The 25,477-nt window shown below is 40.8% G+C and overlaps 1 protein-coding gene across 2 annotated transcripts; it reads left to right on the top strand.

Moving 5' to 3' along the window:
- Positions 1-581: 581 nt before the first annotated feature.
- On the top strand, positions 582-23,993 carry TXNDC8 (thioredoxin domain containing 8). 2 transcript variants are annotated; one of them, XM_087869687.1, is made up of 6 exons: positions 582-766; positions 3,936-4,040; positions 7,686-7,745; positions 10,401-10,466; positions 22,953-23,018; positions 23,931-23,993. In XM_087869687.1, exons 1-6 carry the CDS (start codon positions 743-745, stop codon positions 23,991-23,993), a joined length of 384 nt encoding a protein of 127 aa, XP_087725813.1. In that variant the 5' UTR covers positions 582-742. The 2 variants fall into 2 exon arrangements, with proteins under 2 accessions (XP_087725813.1, XP_045670733.1); XM_045814777.2 differs by lacking the exon at positions 22,953-23,018.
- The last annotated feature ends 1,484 nt before the right edge of the window (positions 23,994-25,477 follow it).

Consider the following 25,477-nt stretch of genomic DNA (forward strand, 5'->3'; position numbering starts at 1 on the left):
TAACATTAAATTCTGAAAAATGATGAATCACCATGTGTAGGATTTGGCAAAATGCTGTTTTTGTGTGGCCCACCGGCTAAGAATGGTTTTTGCATTCTTTAAAGATTATGAAAACAAAGAATAGGCAACAAAGTCCATGTGCATGTGGTCCAGAAAGCCCCAATTATCTGGTTCTTTAGAGAAAAAGTTTGCCAACCCGTGATCCAGTCCATAAAAGTGAAATTTCATTACCTCCTAAATAATTAGAGCAAAATAACAAAGTTTAGGGAATCTATGACTCATAAAACCTAATTTATAGGAAGCTTACAATTATAGATAGGATTAAGGCTTTCATATTTTTCTCAACTGCAAAATAATCCCTTCAAACTCCTAAATGAAAATAATCTTCATCTATTTAATATTAGTTTGCTTATTTCTCATTTGATGGTTGCAGGGGGTGGAGAAGGAAGAGGGGTCATGGAAATAGATGACAGAAGATCAAAAGTAGACGGACTGATTATTGAGTCTGCACACAAGGCCTGCAGTTGGCTGGCTCCTGGCTGACCACTCGTTGACTACCTAGTCATGATGTAAAAGTGAAATTTGCTTCAAGTCTGCCAGAGTTCTAGGTTCTGAGATGTCACATTTAATGATGTCATAGAGAAGTTACTCTTCTATTCCAGCTAGGAGCCTTTAACGAGAGAGCACTTCGGCGAGCCAACTGAACCAACAGGCAGGTTTCATCAGCAATTCCCAGTAAATCATGGTTCAGATTATTAAAGACATGGCAAGTATTTATTTGGCTTCACTGATATTTCAAAAGAGACCACTTGAGAACAGATTTGATAAACTTTAAGAATGATTTCCTCTATTAGTATTCCTTCACTGCTCTGTAGCAAGGGGAGATTTTTTAAGTCTTGCTCTCCTTTTTGTTGCTCAAGAGAAGCCACTATCTAGAGAGTAGCCAAGGGACAAACGATCGAAAGGGTTTTGTTCCTCCCTGCTTCTCATTTCTTCCTCTGACTCTAGCTGAATCCAGGCCAACTCCTGACACATCCTGTCCTGTACCTGACCCCACTGATTCCACCTTAATTGTACCTGGAACACTCTATGAAAGTAAAAGTTCATATATTTCTCTTATTCTAGAAAACAGAAACCTCAGACATGCCTATGGAATAGGGTAAGAAAAATGACAGCCAACAGTATCAACAATTCCTTAGGTGGGATTTTATGAAGCCAGTTTCTAACCATTGTCCAGTGTTACTGCCACAAAAAAATCTAAATGTATAGATAGGCCAGGGAGAGTTCTTTATTTATAAAGAAGAAATTTAAGAGTGGTTAAAGTTCTACACCATTTAGGAGGGAAGTGGGCATTAGAACCCAGACATTCTGATGCCAGGCCCTGTTATAGGAGATGCGGACCTGGAGGGGAAGGGGGAAGGCATTGGGCTTGGGCCTGCCATCCATCAGCACCGTCCAACTTATACTTTTGACATTTTCCCCAAATGCAACTATATATAAGGTCACAAAAATGAGGCTGACCAGATTGAAAGGAGGCATTGCCGTGTAGATTTGCTATAAGAAAATGTTTTAAAATAGCACATATTTGCTAATGCATTTGTTACTTCTTTTTTTTTTTTTTTTATTGAAATCTCACAGAATAACCCAGGGTCTTGTTAGTCCCCTAAGACACCCTCTCCATCTCCTCCTCAGAGACCTCTCCTGAGGGCCTGTTGTCTCCTTCATGTCTGTACCCACTTGTCACCTTCTATCCGAGGAGGACCTTGACCACCCAGACTACAACTCTAATCCAGTTCATTTCCTTCCTTTCAGCTTTATCTTTCTCCTCTTTTTCTTTATTAGCGATGATCACTAACACACTTCATATTTTACGTACTGATCTTACCGTCAGCCCTGCCTTTAAACATAAGCTCCAGGGGCGCCTGGGTGGCTCAGATGGGTAAGCATCTGCCTTCAGCTCGGGTCATGTTCCCAGGATCCCGGGATCGAGCCCCTCATTGGGCTCCCTGCTCAGTGGGGAACCTACTTCTGCCACTTCCTCTGCCATTTCCTTTGCTTGTGCTCTCTGGCTCTTTCTGTCTATCAAATAAATAAATAAAATCTTTAAAAAAAAAAACCACCCAACTTCTAAAAAACAAAACAAAACGTAAGCTCCATGAAGGCAGGGAAATGTTTGTCTGGTTTTTTTATACACAGCTGTATCCTAGCAGTGTGTCCATTACCTGGCATAGCATCAGTCTTAATAGGTACTTGTAGAATCAATATATATCCTTGGGGGTATTCCCTTCAGAGGACTTAGCCAAGTCAAATTCATGAATCCAGCTAGGCCAGTTTACACGCTAGCAAATGCTGAGAACTGAGGGTGCTGAGGGCTTGTGAGGATGACACCTACTGTATAATTTCAGAAGCAAGTGAGAAATGGAAGCTTGGCATAGCTCTCTGAGGAGTTAAGTAACCCCCATCCTAGAGGAATACGGGTAAAGAAAGAGAGCATATCTTCCTTAAGTCATCTGTTTCATCTGCTTGAAACTAAATCAAATGGCAACATAATTATCAAGATTCCCCTATTTCAGAGCATTATGCCATTTGTATGGAATTAACCCCATCCCTAATTCCAGTGATAGGCCCTGCCTGACTTGACCTAATTAATGATCCCATCCACCCCCCCCCCATCTTGATTGGTCCAGGGATGAGCACATGATAGAATTAGGGCCAGTGAGAAAGAGAGTGAACCCCATTACTAGGAAGAACTCAAGACATGATTTTGTATCCGGACTAGGCTGCCTAGGTTAGAGTCCCAACCAGCTAGTTGACCGGGAGAAAGTTAATAACCTTTTGTTTTGTTCGTCTGCAAAATGGAGATAAAACTAATACCCACTTCAGGGGGTGGTTGTAAAGATTAAGGGAGAGGACACCAGGGTGTAGAGTAAATTAGCTACTATCATCCCAATTCCAGTGAGAAAAGGAAAAATAAATCTTGAACAGAACACTATATATTAGCAAATCATTCATCAACTAAACACTCCATGAGCACTTACCATGTACCCAGTCAGAGGCCATGGAAGTTCAGGAGCAAATCAGGATTGATTTCTGTAGGGACTTGTTGGGGAGAGAAGCCGTGTGTGAAATACCTAGTGTGGACAGTCATTGTCCACAAAGCAAGGAAGTTGTGATAAAATGATCTGAGGTTCTAGAAAGGGAAACCTTTACTTAGATGATCTGGACAGCTGATGGAAAATTCACTGAAGATATTCTGTGAGAAGCATGTCAAATCCTTAAATGTGTGGTTTGACTACAGCTTTGGTAATGATTACCTCCCAAAACAAAACAAAAACAAGAAATGGATTCAAGGTGTTAGATTACTTCTTCTTTTAAATTTCACTATTAATGCATGTTTAGGTCCTTGTTAAAAAAGTCAAATATAGGGGCACCTGGGTGACTCAGTCGTTAGGCTTCTGCCTTCAGCTCAGGTCATGATCCCGGGGTCCTGGGATCAAGCCCCACATCGGGCTTCCTGCTCGGCGGGAAGCCTGCTTCTCCCTCTCCCACTCCCCCTGCTTGTGTTTCTTGCTGTGTCTCTCTCTGTCCAATAAATAAATAAAATCTTAAAAAAAAAATCAAATATAGATGTCCACCTTGAACAACTATCCACCACTACCCTCCATCCCTTATCTTTCATTGGCCAATCTCACTTCTCCCCAGACCATTACAAACCACCAGCTGGTAAGTACACTCCTAATCACTTTTTTCAGATTTATGGGTCACTTATGTATACTTAGAAAGATAAATATATGTGACCTGAGGGACTTCTAGGAAAGGTGTATCTCGTGGAGAATGATAGGGTGGGGTATCTCATTAAGGTGTCATTTATTCCCTGTAAGGCTTTATGAGATGCAGTGATTATGTGTATTTCTTCATTTATGCTCTGGTCTCAGGATGAATTAAAAACATTTTTGAAAGCTGCTGGATGTAAACTTGTGGTGGTTGAATTCTCAGCAAAATGGTGTGGTCCTTGCCAAAAGATTTATCCTCTTGTTCATGTAAGTATCACCTGTGTATATTTCCCAGTCTTAGAAGGAATTTTAAATCCCCTAATAATTTTCTCAGTCTTAAAAGTTTGCACTTATGAGCCATATGGAATCATAGTTTTTTGAAGCGTCCTTATTATCCTGATGATAATATACCAAGATCTAATTAGATCATTAGTACACACAACAGAAGATTCATACTACTTGTCTATGGATAATTCTGCAAGGAGCACCAAGATGTGCAAAAGACACTAACATATCATAATAATAAAAAAAAAAAAGATGTGCAAAAGAGTACAATTATACAAATGAATGGATTACTCATAATAATGACATTTTACCAAAGTTCCAGAGTTCAGAACTTCCAAATATTGGAATAGTTTATAGAAAAAGATGACACTTGCTTTTAACTATAATATAAAAGAATAAATTTCTCCCATCCTTCAGCCCTATTATCAGAACTTATGTCTTACATATTCTTTCATGTCTTTTCTACTTTATAAAATATTTTAGTAAAATATTCTAATTAGCTGTAATCATATAATTTTATTTGGGTCTTTTTTCCATGTACACATTCATTCATCTTTTTGTGGGGTCTCCAGCTTATAACTTTAATGTCTATACAGTGGTTCATCTAGTTAATTTCCTTATTGCTCCATTTAAAAGTTTTTACTCTTTTATTTATTTTTGGTGTCACATGCTACAGAAAGAACCTCAGGGCTTTTTCATTTCTCCTTATCATGAAGAAGTTTCACATTTATGGTCAATTTTGTGAAATCTGTTTTCTTCAAATTTAAAGAAGTTTTGATTTCTCTACACAACTGAAAATACTCCAGTATCTCTTTAGCAAGGTTTCTAGCATTTCAGCTTGAGCTCTTGAATCTACCTGAATTCATCTAACCACAGTTACAACCTTTGACATTGAATTAAAAACAAACCTATATCCAAGTTTATAAATTGGCCACATGACATCTCAACATCTGTTCTATGCCTAAAATACTTGGAATATCCAGAAGAAACATTTTATTATCTCATGGGCACCTTTATTCTGACACTCAAAACTTGAAGAAAAAGAGTGTTCAGTGTTCAGCTTCCAGAGTATAAATATACTCACATGCCACAAAGTCAAAGCTGATCAAATTCCAACAGCCAACATGTAACATTTTCAGACAGTGCAATGAAATCTAAGGCTTAGTAACTCCTCCCTTCATACCTTTGCCCTAAGGGCAGTAACAGCTCTGCCACTGTTTTGTCCAGGCTCCTGCGCTCTTCCTATACCCGTTCCTACCTTTATAAATATAGTTAGCCCTTTGGAAATAAACCTCCCCAAATGATCCTAATTCGAATGTGCCATCTGTTTCCTGTTAGAATCCAGATTAATGCAAATATAGTTTTAGAATAAATTTTGGCGCATTCATACTGAAATACTATCCAGATGTTAAAAAGAATCAATCAAGTAGACCCATATGGAATGGTGGCATTGTCTCCAAGACAATGTAGTATTGAGTAAAAAAGAGTACAATGTCGAAAAATGTATATAGTATGGTCCCATTTATGTAAAACAGATACATATATGTATATATATAAACACATATGTAGAGAAAAGGGGAACAGAAGGATGCATACCAAAGAATTTTTTTTTTCAGTGAAAGGGTGTTAAATTTGGATTCCTTTATTTTTCTTGTAATGTTTGAACTTTTGCGTGATAATGTATTCAAGTACCATGTGTGTAATTTTTTTAAACTCCTAGTACATAAGGGGGTGAAGAAAAGGTTTTACTTATTCTAGGTCACTTTATTAGTTGGAAATCAAAGCAGGCAACAGAAACCAAATTCAACAGAAAAGAATTTTAATACAAGGAATTAATTGCTTTTAAAATTATTGGAAGACTAGATGAATAGGTTCCATGAATGACTCTCTCAGAACACCACATATCCACCTCGGGGATCCTAACTTTGCCATAATTAAAAATGAGGGGGGATGGGAGGCCACCCTCCAGGAGGAAAAAACAAACTGACAACAGAGCAGCAGTTGGGAATCAGCCAGAATCACGACGCTCCTGCTGTTACACGTGCCTCTGCACGTCCAGGACACTGATGTCTGGGCACCAGAGCCTGAGTCTGGCTGCTGCTGCTGCCTCCAGCACAACCACTTCCGTTACCCACAGTCCTGTTTTCCAGCAGGACCATCCAAAGACAAGAAAGTAGCTGCTGTGTCGCATTTCTGCCTTTCATGTCTCTCCTGCATGTATCTCATGGATAAAACCAATTTGCATCCAGAGCGCTAGCTGCAAGGGAGTCCAAGGAATCTCTGCCTCTTTTCCTTTCCAGGCTCTGCAGGAAGGTAGGATGGAAGTTAGCCAGCTAACTCCTACTGGGGAATATCCACATATCTTCAAACTCAAAAAGTACAAGTCAATTGCCCTAGAGCTCGTGAGCGATACCATTTTCCTGCCAGGCATAGAGATGCTGTCAACCAAAATCAGCTTCTTTTCTGTCTGAAAAATACTCTGAAGTCCCAGGGGCTTGGGGGTCTATTATCTAAGAGTTTTCCCCCATTTTCACAACCTTGATGGGCCACTGAAGAAAAAACTCCCACTTTGGTCACAATCCACAGACAAACAACTGGAGAGAATCCCTGCAATAGAACCCTGCACATATTCCCCTAATGGCCCCATGTCATGCCTCTCCCTGCCTGTCCGTGGGAGCAGCTCCCAGTGCCAGCTCCGTTTCTGTCTCCACTGTCTCTGGACACCTCATACCATCAGAAAGAGGTCCCATTTGAAATAGGTCACTGGAAATGCCTGAGATATGATGTTAACGCACACGAATCAAGATGCTATTAAGTGTCCTTAAAGTATGAATGCAGCTGTCTGCAAAAACGCCCAAGAGCTGACATTTACAGGCTGCTGCTGCATCTACTACTACCAGTCCCATTATCAACATCTTTGTCACCACTGCTGCCATAGATGCTTTCAGAACAAAACAGAAGCAGAAGAGAGTTGTTTCTTTCCTCCTCCTGTTCTCCTGCAAATGCTTCCCATTAGCAGAACCTACATGGAAGACAGCTGGCAAAGGATCCTGGAAAGTACAGTTTCAAAACGTAGTAGAGCATGGAAGACGTCAATGGAAGCAAAAAGCAATTAGGCCAAGGGTCAGCACAGATATTTTCTATCATCTCGGTCATAAGAGCCTCTCAAAAAGCCTGGAAAGAGATGAAGATCAAAGCAGAGTTTGGGTATTTGGTTCAGATATGTATATTTTGAAGACCACTGAAGGTAGCCCCCCACCTCCGGCCACTCCAGGACAAAGCTACTATCTGTCCCTTCATCCTGCAGCGTAAATCTGGACCCACCACCCACACATGTCCTGATTTCTTTGCTTCCTGTCCTTTCCCAGCTTTGAAACTCTGATCTTCAGTCTGGTTCTTTAGAGTCTGGTTCTGGCACTGATCTTTGCTTGACCTTGGTATCATCCCATATTTGACTTTGGTGCTTCAAGTTCCAGGCAGTAGTGAAATGCGACAGTGATGCTTAGCTCTCTTGAACGACCTTTTAGTTCCTCGTTCGTTGTTGCCAAGAGACAAGTGTGTAATTCCAGTGTGTGCTTTAGAATGAATGCTAAGCTAATAGGGAATTTTTATTCCTTTGTTTTGAAGGCAATGTCACTGCAGTACCGAAATGTAATGTTTGCGAAGGTGGATGTGGATGATTCTCAGGTAAGAATCTTGAATCCTTGCATGGGGATGCATAAAATCCGAATGCAGTGTCACTGATAGCCCTGCCTCACTGATTATAGAATCAATTTTAAGGCAAGGAGAACGTCACGATTTTTTTCTGATAATTGATAGTAAACTTCCTCATAATGTTCTTGTATGTTTTGTGTTAATTTTAAAGTATGTGAGCAGGGACGTGACTCTCTTGCTGCCCCCTCCCCTCCCATACGATGGCAGACTTCCCAACATTTTTCTCCGCTTGCTCTGAGCTCTGCCCTAGAATCCCACTGAGCAGAATTGCCCTATGCAGACAACACCAGTTGGGTGGTTTTGGGCTCACGGTGAAAAGTGGTTTTCACCCTTGTAGTAAATTATTAATCGGTTTCTTTTTTTTTTTTTTTGTAAAGATTTTATTTATTTATTAGACAGAGATAGAGACAGCCAGCGAGAGAGGGAACACAAGCAGGGGGAGTGGGAGAGGAAGAAGCAGGCTCCCACTGGAGGAGCCTGATGTGGGGCTTGATCCCACAACGCCGGGATCACGCCCTGAGCCGAAGGCAGACGCTTAACCGCTGTGCCACCCAGGCGCCCCTATTAATCAATTTCTAAAACCTAACTCAATGCATTACAGACATTGTAATATACCTTGCTTTTCTCTTGCTATATCTTATGCTTTTTGTGGGTTTTTTTAAACATCACAAGGAATTCCAAGAAATCCTTCCCTCATAAGCCTCCCTCGAGCCTTCTTTCCTCAAGCTCCCCAAATAATCAGCCTCATGTCCTCAGTCAAAATGTGCCTTATTAATATGCACAAAGTATCTGAAAAATTATTCTTCCTAACATTTGTCCATTTATAACCCAGAAATAAATAGTAACAAGTGATCTTTGCACATATTGGGTTGAATCTGAGGTTTAGAATAACAAAAAATCTGTTATCCACCCATCCTTTTCTTTAATAGTTTTGTGACTTCTTATCACCTATGAACTTCCGTTTCTTCATCTGTAAAGCAGGGCAAATATATTTAACAGAATATAAAATGAGATAAAATACATAAGATATATGACATAGTGCCCAGAACGTAATAGAAGTTCCATTTCTCCATTTCCTTCAAGCTTCATCAAAGTGTGACAGTGTTTAATTGCCCTTTAAGCTGAATCCTATATTGTGCATTCAGAAATACACCTAGGAACATTATCTCTTTGTCCTTTTTTATACTCACAGAGTTGTGCAACCATCATTATCATCAATTTTAGAACATTTCACCACTCCCAAAAACAAACAAACAAAACCCACTTTCGGAGTTCTAGCGGTCACCCCCAGTTCCTTCTATCCCAACTCTGGGCAACCAGAAGTCTACGTTCTGTCTATAGATTTACTTATTCTGAACGTTTCATATAAATGGAATCATCAAATAGGTGGTCATTTGTGACGTTTACTTAGCATGAGTTTTCAAGGTTCGTCCATGTTAGAGCACGTATCAATATTTATTCCTTTTATTGCTGAATAATATTCCAGTGTATGGCTACACCACCTTTTATTTAGCCATTCAGCTGTTGGTGGACATTTGGGTTGTTGCTCCTTTTGACTTTTATGAGTAATGCTGGTATAAACTTGTATGTGTGTATTTTCATTTCTCTCGAGTACTTATCTAGGGGTGGAATTGTTGAGTTATACTGTAACTCTATGTTTAACTTTTTGAGAAGCTGGCACAATGTTTTCTAAGGCAGCTGTGCCATTTTACATTCCCACCAGCAGTGTGTGAGGGCTCCGATTTCTCCACATCCTCACCAATACATATTATCGTCTGCCTTTTTGATTGTAGCTCTTTCCCTTTTAAGGTGAAACGAAATCCACAATTTTCTTTAACAGTAACTTATGTATTAGTTGTCATTGCTGTAGTCATGAAAACGATAATTTAATGTGTTTGTGCATGCGTGTGTGTGTGTGTGTGTGTGTGTGTGTGTTATAGTTGGCAGGGGAGAGATTCACCCCATAAAATGATATGTATATTAGAGAGAAAAGTCCAATTCTGTTGACCCTGTGGGTGGCTAATTTTCTTTCAACTCTTGAACAAAATAAACAAAAACTGGCATTCGACAACAGATTGTAATGGATTAAAGCAATTGGAAATGTCAGAATTCTGACATATTTTCTTGTCTTTCGGTTCATCTTTCACAAACACGGGCAGTGAAGGAGGAAGTAGGGCTTAAAAGAAAGAGGCATGAAAACCTTACTGGAAATGCAAGACCAGTATTATCAGCCCCTGTCTCAAGTGTGCGTTATAGAGATCCTTCACTCTTCCTTATGTTCGCAATGTCCTGTCTCCATATGGGGCTCCACTGGGGTCCCTCTGCCATCTTTCACAAGTTCTTTTAAATAGAGCTCATTTAGTTCTTCCGCATCTGTTCTATTTTGGCCTCCATCTCTCAGCCTTCTCCTAGGGCTCTGGGAGGAGAAAGCTCGGGAATTGAGAGAGCCACTATTTTCTATTGTAACATTCCTGGAAGCTTTGACATTGCTTGGCAAGAGAATCTATCAAGTCTTAGCTGTCCCTGGACTTTCAGACAGACCTGCCTCCTGAGAAGTGGCCGTTCCGGGCTCGGTGTAGAGAGACGACACCAAAATTGTGACTTCATGCCATTTCTTTCCTTTCGCAGGAGTTGGCCCAAACTTATCATATCAAAGCAGTACCCACATTTCAGATGTTCAAACAGGCCCATAAGGTATGTTTCCATGGTAACTGGCAGAGTTGAATTATAGACTCATCAGAATCTAAAAAAAGGCCTGGGGTATCCAGGACGGATGAAACAACTGCATTTATTTTTAATATTTAGCAATGGAATTATTAGTTTCTGAACTTTCCATATTGGCAAGGAGTACAAAAAAATGCATGAATTATAATAAACCTCCTCATTCCGACCGTCTTAGATATCCAAATCCATAAGAAATATCTCACTATTGAACCTATCTTATCCCTTTTGATGGGGCAGAACCATCAAAAGAGAATCTTACAGAAAAGGACATGATGAAATTCTCACACGAATGTATACAAATTGTGAGCAACTGTTGGGGAAATATTAATCGAAACCAATCACAAGGCTGTAGAGCCTAGGAGTTGAGCACGCAGGCCCTGGATGAGGGTTTCGTGGTTCAAATACCTGTTCCACCACTTCCTAGCCCTTTACTTAAAAACCTCTTTGATCTTAGTTTCCTTATCTGTAAAAACAAAGGTCATAAGTTTTCCCCCCACAAGGTGTTGGGAGAATTAAATGAATTAACATGACTCAAGTCTGTAGACCCATCCTGACACACGCTAAGTGCTGAGCCCATTATGTAGTTGTTATCAGGAAAATATTAATGAAATAAAATGTTTAAAATACGTTGTGTGTGATGAAACTAGGAATTCCACATATGGCTGGGAGCACTGAAAATCGTACATTCCTTATGAAAATTGCCTTTGCAACGTACCTAAGAGGATCAAACTGTTGATTCCCTTTCACACAAGTACCCATTTTTGGAAACTTTTGCTGCAGAAATACCTCAAGGAAAAATAAGCAGCTAAGCGTATAGTTATTGTAGCATTGCTTCTAATAAAATACGAAAGCAAGCTAAATGTCTTTTCCAGTAGAATTGCTAAGTGATTTGTGATACATCCACCATATGAAATAGTGTGCAACTAAAAGTGTTAGGAAGAACATATGTAAAGCAAAAATATTCAGGCTTAAGCTTTGTGAAGATTGTGTCTACAACACAAAAAATGAAAGCAGTTGATAAGCTAGCTATAGAATTTCATTTTCAGCTTCTATTTGTTGGGTATTTGCTGTAGCATAATTGGTGCAATAGATATAAATAATTCTTCAAAAAGAATTAATACTACCTGTTCCCTCTCTTGAGTGTTTACTTGAAAATTGAAACTGTCAAGCATACGCATCCTCAACTCCCCGCCCCCCACGTACCAAATTGTTTATGTGTCATTTTTTTTATCTTCTTCTCTTCCATCTCAGAAATGAGAATGCTTCCTTCTTTTGAAATGGATTTCATCCATCATACCTTGACTGCATTCCCTCCCTTGTGCTCCAGTCCTCGATCAATCAGCTATCTTCTTTCTGACCTGGTGTTTGCACACTCACTTTTGCTACCATTTGCCATTCTTCATTCTCTATCAAGAGTTCTTTGATTTTCCTCCAGGGAACCATGCCCTTTCCCATTCTTGGTTCATGTACTTCCTTAGGGCTCCATCTCTAGGCCTGGACCTATGAGAGAACTCCATCCCCATCAAGAATGGGCCCTTGACTCCAGTCAAGCCAATCCAAGCCCAGCCAGAGCTAATTCTAAGACCTGGCTTAAGCAACTAGGTAAAAGCGCCTTCTCTTTTGATTTCACTGGATTTGAACTTGGGAAGATATGAGGCTGATGGTGCTACAAATAGCTTGCCACCACAGGGATCCTGAAAAAGAAGCCGCCATACAGCAAAAAAGCAAAGTCAAACCAGGAAATACCAGTGGCATTGATTGAACCCTGAATCTATCCATGCCCGAAGCCTGAACTACCCCTGCAGATCCTTTAGTTATGTGAACCTGGGGTTGCTTTTGCTGTTACTTACAACCAAAAAATTTCTAATGACGAATTTAATGCTCTCTCAGACTACTCTCCTTCATTTTTTCATGACCTAACTCTTGAAAAAGTAGACTGTACCTACTGCCTTCAATTCTCATTTTCCACTTATTCCTTCATCTGCTCTTTTAAAAGTCACCAAGGATCTTCCAGCACCTCATTCAAATAGCCATTTCTCAATCCTTGTGTTCCTTGATTACATAAAACCACCATTAACTAATTAGGTTCTATATTCTAGAAACTTCCTCCTCTTTTGGCATCTATCCCTGATCTTTCCCCCTAGCTCTCCTCTGGCTTGTCTCCTACTGTCCTAAAATATAAGTGATTCCCAAGGTTCTTTTTCCCATTCTACTTCTTCTCCTTTAGTAATTTCATCCCTACATGTAATTCCAACTGTAACTACCTTTAACGTAAACAAGTGTGATAGCCCTCCTCACCCCCAAGTTCACACCACCACTCTGTTCTCTTTTCTTTTTTTTTCTTTTTTTTTTTTTATATATTTTTTTAAAGATTTTATTTATTTATTTGACAGAGATAGAGACAGCCAGCGAGAGAAGGAACACAAGCAGGGGGAGCGGGAGAGGAAGAAGCAGGCTCATAGCTGAAGAGCCTGATGTGGGACTCGATCCCATAACACCAGGATCACGCCCTGAGCCGAAGGCAGGCGCTTAACCGCTGTGCCACCCAGGCGCCCCTGTTCTCTTTTCTAAATCGATCCTGGCACAGCTCCATGTATGTCATTCTCTTATTTAAAATTGGATCCCCCTTCCCCTCCATTGTCTGCAGAATCAAGACTAAACCCTTGTATTCAAGTCTGGCATTCAAATTTCTCCACAATTTTGACCCAGTCTACTTTTCCAAGCCCATTTCTGTGTGACTCAGACCTTAACTCTGTGTATTTTTCTCATACTATTCCAAGCACTTGGAGGAGTTCCTGTCAGTGTCTAGAAGAATCCCCCCTGGGTAGAAAATACTCATTTCATGTTTGATTCATGAGCAGGTGAACAAATGAAAGAGTAAATGAAAGCTGCTGTCTTTGCCCTACAACCCACTGCCAGCTGTGCCTCCCCTTCCTCATTCTGTCCTCAGACCAGTCTGACTCAGGGAGGGTTTCTCTTCAGCTCAGAACAGCTTTCTGCTTTCATCTCTTCTGCAGATAGTATTGCTTAAGTTCTGCTGCAACTCAAGTTTGTTCTCCATTTTCTGAAACCAAACTTTGGGTGCTCACCCACGATGTGTCTAGGCTCTTGAGCAAATCCATAGCTATGCTTCTGAGGAAAGGCTTGCCCCTGCTTGGTCTCAGTTCTGTATGGAGGTGGAAGAACTCTCAGTTGGGGCTGGAGTGACCTCTTACATTCCATTATTTCTGAACGGGCTTTTAAGGGGTATGGATCCCTTTGGAATGGATGGAACAAAATGCCTGTATTCGAGGCATTATGAAGGATCTCGAATTTGAATTTGATGCCAGTTAGCTAATGGAAAATAAAATTAACTGAATTGATGACGTTATGCATTAAGCTGGTCCACCTCCCTATATTCTGTTTCCAGAGTCAGCCAGCCAGCCTCTGATTATAACATGGCTACCCATGTCCGAGAAATGTCCTTGAGAATTGAGTGTCTCATTGAATATTACCAAATTATCATCCTGCTTATGGAGTTATTTAAAAAACAACAACAACTTGAGATCACTTATGTCATAATATACAAATAAGTCTACTTCTAAACTTTATATGTGTAATCATATCCCCAGGAAGAGTTATACTTGGATCAATTTAGATATAATTTGAAAACCTGCGGAGAAGATTTGCAAGGCTGGCTTCCATTTGACAAAGAATATTAATATTCTGTGCAAAAGACAACAACAAAAAAATGCGGGCAAGAGATCCTAAAGAGATGGTATTACAAATCTCTTTACCTCTTTTACTCAATCCCCAACATTTGGTATCTGAGCATCCGTACAGGGCTTCTGGAGGGTCCCCACCTCTACCATTGCATCCAGAGCTACAAACAAAACCTGAGACCTCTGAAATGCCCCCCAGGTTCTACCTTGCAGTGGTCTGCACAGGAAAATCACTGGAACCACAGAAAATTGGCATAGCTGTACAAAAGGACCAGTCTATATGAATTTCCCTCCTCTCTCAATAGAATTGACTAGGAAACCTGCCAGTGACATTCATTGTTCTCCTTGGGGTAGAAGAAAATTAAATTCACTTCTTTGAGACCTCTTCCATCTCTCTTTTATCTGGGACAACACAACTGAAAATTGACTTAGGAAAGCAGTTAAGTAGTATTTATCTAGTATTTAAAAAAAGAAAACAACCTAGAATCCAATTTCTATTAAGGGATGTTATAAGAAATGTTCTCACATTTCTGGTAAAACATCTGGCAAAGAACCATGATCCATTATGCCTTTTAAAATGTACTTTATATAAAAAGCCTTGTGATAATTCCTCATAGAACAGAGTTAGGAGAATATTTCCCGCCCTTAAAAATATGATCTACTCCCTTGCATTAGATCAAAAGGCTTAGGGAATCCCTTGGGTTTCTCTTTTTCCATTGCTGCCAACAATCTCAAGATTACTTCCTTTACTCAAATACAATAGCCTCCCTCATCTGTAGTTTCCTGGCATTCCCTAATTGCCATCTCCATACTGAGTCATACTTGAATGGTTTTGTTACTTTATCTTGCCCTTGATTCTAGCTCATCTCAAATGTTTTCAAAATACATAAAATATAAACAAATAAAACTTTTAAAAAACTGGAACAGATAAAGCTATATAACAAAGACTCAGGGTCATGGTAGATAATGGGCATTACGTAGTGCTGGAAGTTTTCGTGCAGATTTGGATGGCCACTTAGCAGGGATACACTATAAACAACAGTTGTAATTATTTCATAGTGTTGGGGCAAAAGACAATGAAAGCAAATTCTAGGTAATAAATAAGGTGGTAGTGTTTCTTTCTGCTGCATTCCTTTCGTGTTTTCACCTGGGACATCACACCCTGTTCCAGTAAGATCAACTGTGGTTAAAAAAAGAAAAAAAATCTGCAGTGTCTTTCAGATGGGCTATCCAAAACCTTGGCTGATTTTTTTAACTGGAAATTATACTGTATTCTATTATAAGTAGAAAAATACACTGCACAGCCAAGGAAACAGTCAAAAAAACTAAGAGGCAGCCCACGGAATGGGAGAATATATTTGCAAATGATGCTACAGATAAAAGACTGGTATCCAAGATCTACAAAGAACTTCTCAAACTCAATAAGCGAGAAACAAATAAACAAATCATAAAATGGGCAGAATATATGAACAGACACTTTTCCAATGATGACATACAAATGGCTAACAGACACATGAAAAAATGTTCAAAATCATTAGCCATCAGGGAAATTCAAATCAAAACCACACTAAGATACCACCTTACGCCAGTTAGAATGGCAAAAATTGACAAGGCAAGAAACAACAATTGCTGGAGAGGATGTGGAAAAAGGGGATCCCTCCTACATTGTTGGTGGGAATGCAAGTTGGTACAGCCACTCTGGAAAACAGTGCGGAGGTCCCTTAAAAAGTTAAAAATGGAGCTACCCTATGACCCAGCCATTGCACTACTGGGTATTTACCCCAAAGATACAGACATAGTGAAGAGAAGGGCCATATGCACCCCAATGTTCATAGCAGCATTGTCCACAAAAGCTAAATCGTGGAAGGAACTGAGATGCCCTTCAACAGATGACTGGATTAAGAAGTTGTGGCCCATATATACAATGGAATATTACTCAGCTATCAGAAAGAACAAGTTCTCAACATTTGCTGCAACATGGATGGCACTGGAGGAGATAATGCTAAGTGAAATAAGTCAAGCAGAGAAAGACAACTATCATATGATTTCTCTCATCTATGGAACATAAGAACTAGGAAGATGGGTAGGGGAAGAAAGGGATAAAGAAAGGGGGGTAATCAGAAGGGGGAATGAAGCATGAGAGACTATGGACTCTGAGAAACAAACTGAGGGCTTCAGAGGGGAGGGGGGTGGGGGAATGGGATAGACTGGTGATGGGTAGTAAGGAGGGCATGTATTGCATGGTGCACTGGGTGTTATACGCAACTAATGAATCATCGAACTTTACATCAGAAACCAGGGATGTACTGTACGGTGACTAACATAATAAAAAAACATTAAAAAAATTTTTTTAAATAAGTGGAAAAATACAAAACTGCAGTGTGCATATAGTACTATTCATTGAGCCTTTGAAGCCCATCGTAGATCCCCTGGGTTAATAGCATTGATTCCAGACCAAAGATGACATGTCAGTGAAATAGCAGAAAGAAAGAGTAACAGAGATTTAGCAACTCTTGGCCAACTGCTTAAACATGGGCCAACGTCAGAAATTGGTTCCATCTTTCATTCTTTGATATGAGAGTAATTGGCTTCTCAAAGCACTTTACTCATAAGAGCAATGAGATATAGGTGCATAGATGCTAATAAGTGAGTTATTTACAAATGAATAATTCAGAAGAACTGAGAGCTCCTATGCTCACATCCAGTGGGAGAAAGTTCCTGCCCCTTTGCTTGTGAACAGCAGGGCTCCTTCTGAGGTCATAGAAGTCATTTCCTACAAACTCCCTCCTTCAAGTAGGTATAGAGATGAAAGGAATCCCCAAGGGGCAGCACCATGGAGTGCTCAAGAGAGGACAGGATTGGTGTCTTCAAGAGCCAGGCAGGGACAATAAATGAGACAATAGGAGAATCACCCTCCCAAATGCTCACTGTTCAAGTTCATAGAAAACAGTGCTTGACCCACCCACCACCCAAAAGAATGTCTGTGGCTAGTTTTTGCTGTCTCTGGAGTCAGACAGTTGCGGGTTGAACCCCAGGTCTGCCTTTTATTAATGGGTGACCTCACCACCCACCTGGAGTTCAGTTCCTTCTCTATGAAATAAGGACTGTATCATGTATCTTTGAACTGTTGTCATAAAAATGTATGATAATGTATATAACGTGCTTTAGCAGTGGACTTGGTACATATTATAAAATAAGGTTATTGCTGGAGCCCCAGAATCTGTCTGTGTGCCTTTCTTCCTGAACATCTATGAATAAATAGAAATTCGGAAACAGTGGTTAGGAGAGACCTCTAAAACTCTTTGAATAACTACAATATCCATTTAAGCTAAGCCATTTTAGCATTCAAGAGTTACCTACCCAGGGATATTCAAACTGTTAAGGATGGTGTTAGACACAGAGGGGTTCTACCTGAGGGAAAATCACTCTCCCATACTGTTTAGGTCCAAAAAGGAATTACATGTCAGCCCCATAAGCAGCTGATACATTGGCAGAGATTGATTGACTGGAAGGGTCAAGAATTAAGTGAGATGGAGGGAAAGAGAGAGGGAGATGGGCAGCAAGCATTTAGCACCATTTAGCACCATTGCTGATGATACTGCTTTAGGACTTAGCAATTCAAAGGCAGTAATTACTTGTATTCCTGTTTTCTCCAGGGCAGGGACTAGGGTGAGGCCAGTAAGGCAGGAGACTGCAAATATTGGGTGGAATACTGTCTTTTCTTGAATTTTTGATATTTTGTTCATGACGGATTTTTTAGCATTAATGTTTAACTTTTAAAATATTTATTGAAATATTATTTATCTTGATAACTGAGTTTTGGGAACCCCTTAAATTTTACATCCTCCTCCTAGCCCTGCCCTCTAAATTTTAAATCATTGAAATATAGGAGTACTTCATTCAGTGAAGTACTGCTAGAAAGACTTAGCAGGTTATACTTATAGCTAAGATTTATTACAACAGAAAACACAGAGCAAAAGCATCAGGAAAAAGATAGGCATTGGTAGAGTCCAGGAAGGTCTGGACTTCTGATATTCTTCCTTGGCTGGAGACAGATAGGAATGCTCTGACTCTCTCTCTAGGAGTGAACTTCAAGGACATCTGAGGACATCCCTGAGCCTCGGATGCTCTTTTGATGCTCAGGGTATGAGGCCTTTATGTGGGGACTGGTCACACAGACATCTCTTGCTAGGCAACCATTGCTACACAACAAGCTATGACAATGGAGACTAGGACCCCAACAATAAAACCAGGTGCACATCATCAATAGTGATGCTTATGCCAAGCAAGCCAGTGTGGCTTGGTCCATCACTCCAGGTATGTATAACAAAATAATCATTAATACAAAGAACACTTTGGTGGGGGAGGGGACACATTCTCTGGGGGTTGATGAAGGATCAATCACAGTTCCCTTGGAAAGAAGCAAGAAATAAGGAACCAGGGGCGCCTGGGTGGCACAGCGGTTGAGCGTCTGCCTTCGGCTCAGGGTGTGATCCCGGCGTTATGGGATCGAGCCCCACATCAGGCTCCTCCGCTGGGAGACTGCTTCTTCCTCTCCCACTCCCCCTGCTTGTGTTCCCTCTCTCGCTGGCTGTCTCTATCTCTGTCAAATAAATAAATAAAATCTTTAAAAAGAAAGAAGAAAGAAGAAAGAAAGAAAGAAAGAAAGAAAGAGAAAGAAAGAAAAGAAAGAAGGAACCAGACCTGCTGTGTTAATTCCTCTCATGCAGAGTCATATGGAAAATCAGAATATCACCTTTACTGTAAGTAGCTGCAGCGCTAAATTGTGCTAATTACAGAACATGGCTTGGACTCATGTCAACAGACTTCCTACTGTTCCCTTGAAGCCTAGACTTCGAGATGACCAACCTAAGGGAGAATCTTGGGCTGCAGAGGAAAAACTTACCCACCTAGGTGAAGGAGATATTGCTGCTTTTCACAACTGCCATGCTCCAGAAGTGAGGACACGGGGTGATGATAGCCTTCCAGACCTACCTGAGGCCTGCTTCAGATGGGCTTTCCAGAAAAAGAAAGACTTTGGGTGGAGAGCAGACCTGTCTCTTGGGCAGAACACCCCCAAAAAGGGAGACGATAATTATGAACTCATTCCATTGTCTGATACGCTCACCTCGACCTGGGCAGAAGTCAGTGAAGGGGTTTCCCAGTATTGGACAGTTGAGCAGATTTTCCAATGGGAACGTGAGAGCAGGAGTATAGGTCATTGAAGGGAATGGCTCTGAAATCGTTATTATCCCCATGAACAAATCTTCATCCCATACTTCTAGTAACGGGCCGAATGACATCTCTTCCAGCCAGAGTCCAAAATCACTTTTCCTTGTTCTCAGTGTGGCTTAGGATAAATTCCCACAACGTTAGACTCATGCTCCTTTTCCCCTTCAACAGAAAACCACATTGTACTGCGTGATGAGCTCTTAGGCGGCTTCACGTGTCTGCCCAACACCTTCAACTGATGGCAGTAGACTAAGGCTTGGCAAACTGTGGCTCCCGGGTCAAATGTGACCCTCCACCAGTTTTTGTAAATAAAGTTTTACTGGAACACAGTCATGTCCATTTGTTTAAATATTGTCTTTGGCTACTATCACATTACTGTAGCAGATCTGAGTGGTTTCAACACACAGCATATCGCTTGCAAAGCCTGTTTTAACAGGTATCGGGCCCTTTCCAGAAAAAAGTTTGTCAACCCCTAACATAGAAGGAGAGAAGTACTTTCGTCATTATTTATTGCCACTAGTGCTTAAGAAACAGGTATGTAGCCAGAGTTTCTAAGCCAGCTATAAGAAAACGAAAGCAAATTAGGGCTTTACTGAAATCTCACTATTGGAACAAATTGAGAAGAAGACCAGTGTAGCTTAGAAAAAAAGAGATAATAGATTTCTTTCATATGCTTTTTTCTTGAATCCAAATGCATGTAAATTCAAGCTGTTCGAAACAGACTATTTCTAAGAGGCCCTGCCTTCTTGGTTTGATTTTGTTAAACTCCAAAAACCACAGTTGAGCGGCTTGCATTTGCAAGGCCTGCCCTGCAACGTGTTGTGAAAGTCAAGGGGGAAGTGTGCAAACACCTGCACTGTGATGCAGATAGTTACAGGCAAGGCATGGGTCTGGTTGAATCAGAGAAAGAAGCCAAGATGGGATCGAAAAGTAACTGACACTGTCCAGCTCTCAGCTGGAGGTGGAGGTACTTTTCCACGTTCTCTTGTTAGACATATTCCTCCCATTTCATTAATAAGATTTAATGCCTTAGCAAACCCTTTGTAAAGAAGAAAAGGAACATCATACTATTCCAGCCTATAGTATTATATTGTACTATAAACATTGCTACAGCCTTCTCCCAAAAAAGTGTCTTGTGTTGATTGGTTGTTTGGGCTCTTTTGTTGGCGTTGTTGTTGTTGCTTTGAGGCTTTTGTTGTTTTTAACTCAGTAAAGAAGTCTGGAAAATTGGCAAGCTTTCATTCAGCTGGTCCAAACCTAATTTCACTATTCACTTAACCAAATTGCCTGTCATGGCCCAAGTGTTTTATTATAATTATTCTATGGATGCATCATTAGACTCCTTAACTGATACTCTCAGAAGTCCATTTGTTAGGAAGGGACCCCTGTCTCTGGACCTTTTGCATTTTCTCGGTAACAGCGATATACTTTTTTGCAGGTAATTGAATGTCTTTGGCATTAAAAAAAAAAAGCCTCTGGTTGGACCTGGGCGATGGGTAAATTGGGGGTAGGAAATCACTTTATTATTCTCCTTTCGTGTGTGTATTTGAAAATGTTCATAATGAGGGGCGCCTGGCTGGCTCAGTTGGTGGAGCGTGTGACTCCTGGTCTTGGGGTTGTGAGTTTGAGCCCCATGTTGGGTGTGGAGATTACTTAAAAATAAAATCTTTAAAAAAAAAAGTTCATGATGAAAGACTTTTTTTATAAATATTTTATTTATTTATTTGACAGAGAGAGAGACAGCCAGTGAGAGAGGGAACACAAGCAGGGGGAGTGGGAGAGGAAGAAGCAGGCTCCCATCAGAGAAGCCTGATGTGGGGCTCGATTCCAGAACGCTGGGATCACGCCCTGAGCCGAAGGCAGACGCTTAACCGCTGTGCCACCCAGGCGCCCCCATGATGAAAGATTTTTTAAGTGACTGTTGGACATAGGTGGTTCTGTAATGTGTGGAGAGCCCCCCATACCCCATTGGGCTCCGCAAACTGGAGCTCATCATTTTCATTAGCAGTCATTACTGGGGTGTCAGCAGTGCTTATAAACGGAAGGCATTGAGGAGAGAGAAGTAAACATTGCTTCCTAATCCCTCGTAGTGGAGCATGCCTTTGAGAGACACAGCGAAACATTCAGGTTAAAATGAGAAAACATTTGGAGCAGAAATTATATGCCAGTTTCCTTGCGTATATCTCTCTTCAAAAGAAAGCAACTTATTACGTAAGCTCTTATCACTAAGCTGCTCCTCATTCATTAACTACAAATATGAAGATCCCGTGTACGAAACCCCTCCCTGTCTAGCAGACATATAACATTTGCTTTTGGCAAACTGGAAAAAGAATAAAACAGATAACACCTGGTCTCTGCAACGTAACACTACCCAGAGTCTTGGACCTGTACTTCAAGTGACCAGAAATCAGCTTAGCTCAGCTCACTTCAGGCCTAAAACCATTAACAGAGCACGTACTCTGTATAAGGTTCCTAGCTAAGTACTAAAAGTATGGAGGGAAAAAATGAGTCAGAGTCCCCATCTTTGGTCAACTGCAGAAGACGACATAACAAAATCAACTCTTGAGTAGTGGAATGCCCCGGTTCTATGAGATCACAGAGGCTTCATGAGTTAAATCTTGAAGAGTGGTTATGACTAACAGGTGAGAAAGAAGGGAGGCAGTGGGAGTTACAAAATAGCGTGGGTATGTATCGGGAAATTTTTGATAACAATAAGGTAGTATAAAATTATCACTAGACTATGAACTCCAGAGGGGACTTTTGTCTGGCATGTTTACAATGTCTGGATCATTTAATACTTAAATACTAAGTATTTATTAAATTAAATAAGTAAGTAATCCAATTGTAATATGTTGCTAGAAGTCAGAGTCTCAGGTGGAGAACGACAGAGGTAGACAGGACAAAATCAAGGAATCCCTGTAAGGACCTTGGATTTTATGGCGGTGGAGAAACATTGAAGAATTTTCCAAAGACTAGATTTGTGTTTTTGATCTTCAAGGGGGAAGGGAACTAAGGGACATAAAACTGGAGACAGACAAGTTATAAGCTGTGGCTAAAACTCAAGGGAAAATTGAGGCAAAATCCATGGAATTCGGTGACAAATTGAATGTCCCCTAAAGCCACCAGAATGGCTAACACGAAAAAGAACGGGCAATACCAAGTCTTGTCAAGGATATGGAACTTATAGAGCACCCAGAACATTCATCCTCTGCAGGTGGAATAATCATAAAATCACTTTGGAAAACTGTCGGCCAAATCTGGTCATTCAGGTAGTCAAGCCCTGCCTATGTTCTCGCCAGGGGTTCTTGTCTTCATACCTGCCCTGGGCTCAGAGGATTATGAAATGCCCTTCATGCCTATAGACACCATCCAGCTGCCACCTGACTCTTAGAAATGAAACACTTTGTAGATCCTTTCTGACACCTTCCTCCCCGGCAGCCAATACCACGAGAACTATTTGTAGAGGAAATGGGTACAAACCAGGCAACCCAGATAAATCATGAAATTCTGCACCCACACTTAGGTAACCCTATTCTCAAGACTCAAAAGAGCAATTTGCTGTTATAGAAGTGGATTCATGAGCGAGCCGGTAAGTGAAATGGGATCAAGATGGGGTCACAAGTCTGGGGTGTACTTTCAAGAAATGGAATGAACCGCGATTCCCGCAGGCAGCACCCAGATAGACTGCTGCTGCCTGGGGAAGCAGAATCATTAGAAGCAGGGATAGTTTCTTCTCTGCTATAGACCGAGCACTGAAGTTGTTCTAGAACTTTCTAACCCCTGTCCCGAAGTCCTAACACCATTTCTGGCTGCCGAAACCTCCCTCACTGGAAACTCAAATCTTCAGCTAATCCCATCCTCCGTTTACCCACATTCTGCCTTCTCTACAAGCACATCATACAATTGGTACTAAAGTGATAATGCATGGTAAGAGTCTTAAACTTCCGTATTTCATCAAATATAAGATGCCCATTGACAGATGCACCATTATGTTACAGACCACTGGAAAGTGTTCCAAATAAAATATGCCAGTCACAGATGTGACAATTTGAAAAGAACATGTGCTTCTTAGAATCAATTGGTTATAATACTGTTACCCATGCAAAGGTCAGGGCATGGGAAATCACGTCTCATTTGATTTTAGGAAATCACGTGTATGAATTAACAAGTCTTTAAGACCAATGTATAAAGGCTCTGAAAGATTTCAATGAGTGAGTTTTCTCATTTCTAACACGTTATATGTTTTAGATCTCAGTGTAGAAGATTATTACGGAGAATTATATAAATCTGGCAAAACGTTAGCATAAACAATCTTGAAAAGGTGCCAAATAATTGAAACATTGTGAGTTTAATGTGTTAAATGTGTATTTATATTTTAAGCATTTTTCGGACAATGGAAATGAGTAGAGGATAATTTAACAGGAACAAAACTCCTCAAAGCTTTAACATCTTTGCCAATACTTGAACCAATACATATTTCCCCTTGTGTATTTGTGAACAGATTTTTGAATTTTGTGGAGCTGATGCTCAAAAATTGGAAGCGAAGATTCGAGAACTAATGTAAGCCGATCTCCAAGACAAAATACATTTGCAACATTTTAAAAGGCCGCAGCTAATGTGTTTGTTTTTATTTGCAGCCAATATTGTAATGCTCCCTTCATTGGTCTTTCTCCTCATGCTTTACAGGTTGATTCCACCTTTTTGCAATCTCGCTGCAAAATTGCCTAAAGCTCTTGTGGTATCAGAGGATGTATCGCTCCCATTCTCTGACTTAGCCTTTTTTCCACTTTTTGTGCACATTCCTTGGGCAATGTTTTCATGACCTCCACAACAGAGGCCCTGCATAGCTAAGGAATACCATGCCGTTAAGAAGGTTTTCCAGAGATTGCCAAAGATGGAATTCTTCACAGTGACCAAGAAACAAACAAAGGCCGTATTTCCCTGGTGTGCTCCCAGTACATAGAAGCCAGTGCTAATTGAGCCATTGTTTGTAGCACAAAATTCTTCTCTGATGCATCAGTTTGTATTAGAATGGTGTCATTTTTCTCTCTCCCAGTGCCTTTCTAAAATTCTTTTATAAATTAAAAAAAAAATCCACATGCACACACACGAGCTGGGAAGCCCTCTTACTACCGATAATGTTGTTGTTGTTAACTGAGACAGTGCAGACATTCAGGGCTGAGAGAAGACAGCTGCTTCTCACACTAACTATTCCCACGTGGGGCTGCCATCAGGTGAAGGCTGGGGATCTGAAGTCACAGAGTGGAGCCAGCTTTCCCTAGCTATTAATGACTAAGATTTTGACAGCATCGTAGGACTCATTGAAACATGGAGAAGCAGAAGCAACAGATGCTAGCGTAAGAGAAAAGGGGCTGCTTTTTATCATTCAGGAAATATTAATTGGTCACCTACTCTGTGCCAAGCGCTGTTAGAGGCACACAGAGTGACACCTGGTTCATAGAATCCCAAGACACAGTGATAGCCAGCCTTCACGTGCGACCAGAAACAGGAAGAGTAGAGGGAGGGGCAACCCAGGGTTTTTCTGGGTGTTTCTGTCCTCCGCTTCTCTGCTTTCATCTGAATCATCTTTCCATTGCTGTAGCTCATCCTTCTTGATTGTCTGGTCGCCGTTCTGGAATGCAGCCTCCCAGTGAATGGTGACTGGAAAAGTGTTATGAAAATTGTAGGTCTCAAAGTCAAACAGACGGAGACGTGATGAGTACAAGAGCATTTTGGTTCCAAAAAAGTTTGTGTCCCTTTTTTCATAAAGATCTTCAGTATGGTCAGTGATGCTTTGCTTGTTTCTAGCCCAAACCCCCACCACTGAGGTTGGGGGACAGAGGGAACTTTCATGTGGTGAGGAGGCTGCATACTGTATCCATAGGGTCCAACTGCTTGTCTCTGCCTGGAACCCACATCAAGCCTGCCCTTACTACAGGGGCAAGGATGGAAGGCTCTGGGGCCCCTTATCTTTAAATATTTGGGCTCGAATGTGCTAAGTACATCAGGCGGGACAGAGCAGAGGTGTTCCTCCCTGCACCAAAACAA

Source organism: Ursus americanus, chromosome 18 (assembly GCF_024610735.1).
Source record: "Ursus americanus isolate L20-20 chromosome 18, mUrsAme1.1.p, whole genome shotgun sequence".
NCBI lineage: Eukaryota > Metazoa > Chordata > Mammalia > Carnivora > Ursidae > Ursus > Ursus americanus.

What these genes read in the sequence shown, in the direction of transcription:
- TXNDC8 (XM_087869687.1), top strand. Translation starts at nt 743, where the DNA reads ATGGTTCAGATTATTAAAGACATG. An exon ending in TTCAGATTATTAAAGACATG is followed by an intron (nt 767 to 3,935) that starts GCAAGTATTTAT and finishes CTCTGGTCTCAG; the next exon opens with GATGAATTAAAAACATTTTT. An exon ending in TGGATGTGGATGATTCTCAG is followed by an intron (nt 7,746 to 10,400) that starts GTAAGAATCTTG and finishes TTCCTTTCGCAG; the next exon opens with GAGTTGGCCCAAACTTATCA.